The 4,107-nt window shown below is 41.2% G+C and overlaps 1 protein-coding gene across 1 annotated transcript; it reads left to right on the plus strand.

Moving 5' to 3' along the window:
- Window positions 1-1,266: 1,266 nt before the first annotated feature.
- foxl3 (forkhead box L3) lies at window positions 1,267-3,510 on the plus strand (the record flags this gene model as incomplete). The annotated part of the gene is made up of 3 exons (XM_084341821.1): window positions 1,267-1,373; window positions 2,664-2,832; window positions 3,021-3,510. The coding sequence occupies 3 exons, from the start codon at window positions 1,267-1,269 to the stop codon at window positions 3,492-3,494; spliced, it is 750 nt and encodes a 249-aa protein (XP_084197947.1). The 3' UTR covers window positions 3,495-3,510.
- Between the last annotated feature and the right edge of the window lie 597 nt (window positions 3,511-4,107).

A 4,107-nucleotide genomic window follows, 5' to 3' on the forward strand; every position in this document is an offset into this window, starting at 1 on the left:
GGGTAGATAATAATCAGAATACATACGAAACTAACTTTAAACCTCAATCCAACCCTCTCCAAACTAAAGAGAAATCCAGTTCAAATGAATAGAGTACATCTTTGGTGATGGTAGAAACAACACTGAATAGAAACGCTGTTGACTCATCCAGCTCATGAAGAATTAATAAACAGTTCCTGACTGGTTTGGGTTACACTCAAACAAACTGCGCCTAAATTTGAGAGCAGAGTGCGGTCAGGTTGCTTTGTGGGTAATGTAGGCTCAAGGAGGAGGACAAGGAGGGAGAATGCATGGATTGAAAAAGCTGATATCTCTGGTTCTGCTGCATTTATTTCAATATTTTTTTTGTATTTTCACCTTTAATGGAGTTTAAGGTTAAACTGGTGCATTACTCTGTTAAAGAGTTTGGACCGGGACCCGTAAACTGACCAAAAATAACCTCCAATTATTGCTCAACCAGGGCCGTCAGATCTTGTAAATACAAATATAAAAAGGAACAGAGTGTCCTGCTCAGCCCTACAAGGCACATAGCTGAGAGCAATTTGGGGGGAACTGAAGCCCGAAGCCCACTTGCTCAACATTTACTCGACATTTCTGAGAGGAAACATCCTTCTACTCCACCGACTGTAACAGCTGTCGGAGTGGTTTTAACTTCACAGAATTAAGTTTAAACCGCAAAAACATGGACGATAAATACAAAACAATAGAGCATTGTCAGAAAGCACACAGCTGGAGCATCTTCAATGTTAAAATAAACACTTTTAATCTGACTTCTTTTATTACCAACCTTTTTGAAGGCTATATTTCATTATATGTGCGTGAGACTTAAACGAGGTACAGGTTCAAAGTGTATTTAAGTTTGAAATACACTAAAAGAGGTCAATCTGAAAGATGTGATACAGCAGGCCACCTTGAATAACCTAAAACATGTGCAGCGCTGGTGACAAAATAAATATGAAATCTAGATTTGCAAATCTGAGACATGTGTAGTCGAGATAAACAGTTAAACGCTGTAAACACAAGAGCTACAAGAGCCGACAGGGCTCAGAGAGGTGGTCCTGAGTCTGGAGACCTGCAGCTGGGACGAGGACGAGGAGGGGCAGAGGAGAGGGGGGCTGCATGGAGGCAGCCGTCATCAGCAGAGCTCAGAGTGAGTGTCAGCTGGCCGAGCAGAGCATGGTGGCAGAGCAGAGCAGCAGGACAGGGGGTTGCTGCTGGGCTTTGGCCAGGAGAGTCACACTGTGGATCACACACCGAGCTGTAGATATGTTTGATAACTCCAACTACCCCTTCAACTGTTTCAACTACGATGGAGACGGATACCCTTCCTCCAGCACCGATGAAGAGAAGAAAATGTGTCGACCTGCATACAGGTATGGTAGATTTTCAGTTTTTAATATTTCTTTTTTTCCTCTTTATTTTATAAACTTTGAGGGAGCTGTTTAACATGATGTTGTGAACCAGTATTTTGTAGATTTTGTAACTTGAAATAAAGGAATTAGAAAGACACAATAGTGAGAATGCTGATGCAGTATTTCCTCATTTTTAGTTTTCCTTAAAAAAGTGTAAAATGACCTCTGTTTTCCGCGTGATTTGGGCAAAGCAAAACAAAAAGCTTTATCTTTGCAACCTTGTTCAGTTTTACCAGCATACACAAAGTGTATCATCGTTTTTAGCATATAAAACTAATCAAAAATCAACTTCCCTTTAAAAGGCATATTTAAAAAATATAGTATGGTTGACTAGGCACAATTTGTTTGCATCATATGTTGTAGATTTTTTTTTTTTTTTTAAGAATGTTATTTCATACATTTTTGTCCCAGTTATAAAGTAACATAAAATGAAGGATTGTGAGATTAAAAATGATATCCAAAACCTGCCATTCCCTCCACACTAAGTTAACCACGATGTTTTGTAAGAGCCCCATAAAAGCTCAAATAACATACCAAACATTGCTCAATCATCTTGACACTGCACAATGTTGAAACATTATGAGAATTGCTCATAAACACGATGTTAAACTGATGATAAAGGTCGGCTCCAAATAATGACGCCGTACTTCTCGTTGGGTTCTCAGAGACCACAGCTGTAAAACATTAAATACATTTTTATATGTTCTATATCTGTGATTGGTCTTGACAGTAAGTCTTGTGTACCACAAATAAGTCCATCTAAATTTGTTGGTGCAATGGAAATATTCACCACTTCATTACTTTTCTGTATATGAGATCTGCAACAAACACATTTTTCAAAATAAAAAAGTAAACATTCTCTGATTTTAGCTTCTTAAATGTTCTTAAATATTTTCTGGTTTCTTCACTCCTCTATGACGGCATTTTCTGACATTTTAAAGACCAAACAACTAGTCGATTAATCAAGAAAATGATCGACAGATTCATAGACAATGAATATATTAATTTGGGCTGGTTTTAATTATTGAGGTCGGAAGAAAAGATAAAAATATTCAAGGAAGGCAATTGGTAGATTTGCTTTACACAAACTGAGGGAAAATAAGGTCAACAAGGGTTAAGAGTCTTTATCATGTGTTGTCCTATTCTAACTTGTCACATTGTGTTTCCTGTGTGTGTGTGTGTGTGTGTGTGTGTGTGTGTGTGTGTGTGTGTGTGTGTGCGTGTGTGTGTGTGTGTGTGTCTGTGTGTCAGCTACATAGCTCTGATAGCCATGGCCATCCAGCAGAGCCCCGAGCAGCGGGTCACTCTGTCGGGCATCTACGAGTTCATCATGAAGAGATTCCCTTACTACCGCTCCAACCAGCGAGCCTGGCAGAACTCCATCAGACACAACCTGTCCCTCAACAGCTGCTTCATCAAGGTACAATACAACACTTCATGTCCATTTAGCAAGAGATTATTACATTATTTAATTGTTATACATATTTATTGTTCTTCATTGTTTTTTGTCATGGCCCTTTTTTATCTTCTCTGTAGTAGAGAAGTAGTAGTAGTTTCTGCATGTGTAACGCTTTTTAAAATCATTATTATCTGTGCTGTTCCCCACAGGTTCCTCGGACAGAGGGCAATGAGAAGGGAAAGGGAAACTACTGGACTTTTGCCACCGGCTGTGAATCCATGCTTGACCTGTTTGAAAACGGCAACTTTCGGCGGCGCCGCCGCAGGAGGAACATGAAAATCGGCTTCCGTGATTCAGGAGAAACCCCTTTCCACCCTCTGGAGAGCCACAGCAACCAGCACGTGCCCGCGGCTCGCCGCCCTGAACCCGACTCCACCCTCTGCCCTTTGAACCCCGACAGGCCGAGGCCGGGCCCCCAGCAGAACCACCTCATCCCAAACCCCGGCCAGCAGGGGAAACCAGAGTCAGAGATCAAGTTTAGCATTGACTACATCCTATCCACTCCGGATCCACCCCTGCCTGGGTTCAGATCCTCCCACGGCCCCGTTCACATAGGCCCCACGGGGCCGCCCATACATGTTGTGGAGCCCCAACATCTGAACCTGCACTTCTGGACTCTGTGAGAGGAGAGACTGGACTTGTTCCTTCATTGTCGGCTGTGTCCAAAACTGGGAAGTACTGTGAGGACATCCGAGGACAGAAGAGGAATTTTACTGACTTGAAAATGTAAATGAGGAGCAAAGTACAGAGGTACAGTATTATATGATGGGTTCTCTTCAAACTTAAAAAAAAAGCATCTAAATGTGAAGAACGCAGCAAATAATTCATATTGTCATTATCCTGTATGTGTCCAGTGCCGACATAGACTAGTTTACAGTATTCTCTATATGTATATACACAGCAGCTGTGAGCACAGGGGTGATGGGGTGAGACAAACTATCTTCAGAACACAAGTTGAGAGGATTTTCAGAATGTGTTCAGAATATCGTGCTCTGTCATTCTTTACGCCGGAAAATACAGTCTGTCTAACCTTAACGTGACTCCTGTTGGATTTATTTCTGAATAACGGCAGATTTGGAAAATGCCATTATGTCATGACAGCTGTCTCTGACAGGAAAAAAGAAATTAGATCTCACTATCTTCCTCCTCAGGGAAGTGAATACAATTAAGCTTTTGCGTCAAACTCTGTACATACATTATTTTGAACAGCAAAGCTCCGACGTCCAAATAAAGTAA

The sequence above is a fragment of the Pagrus pagrus genome, assembly GCF_965226575.1.
Source record: "Pagrus pagrus genome assembly, chromosome: 21".
NCBI classification, from domain to species: Eukaryota; Metazoa; Chordata; class Actinopteri; order Spariformes; family Sparidae; genus Pagrus; species Pagrus pagrus.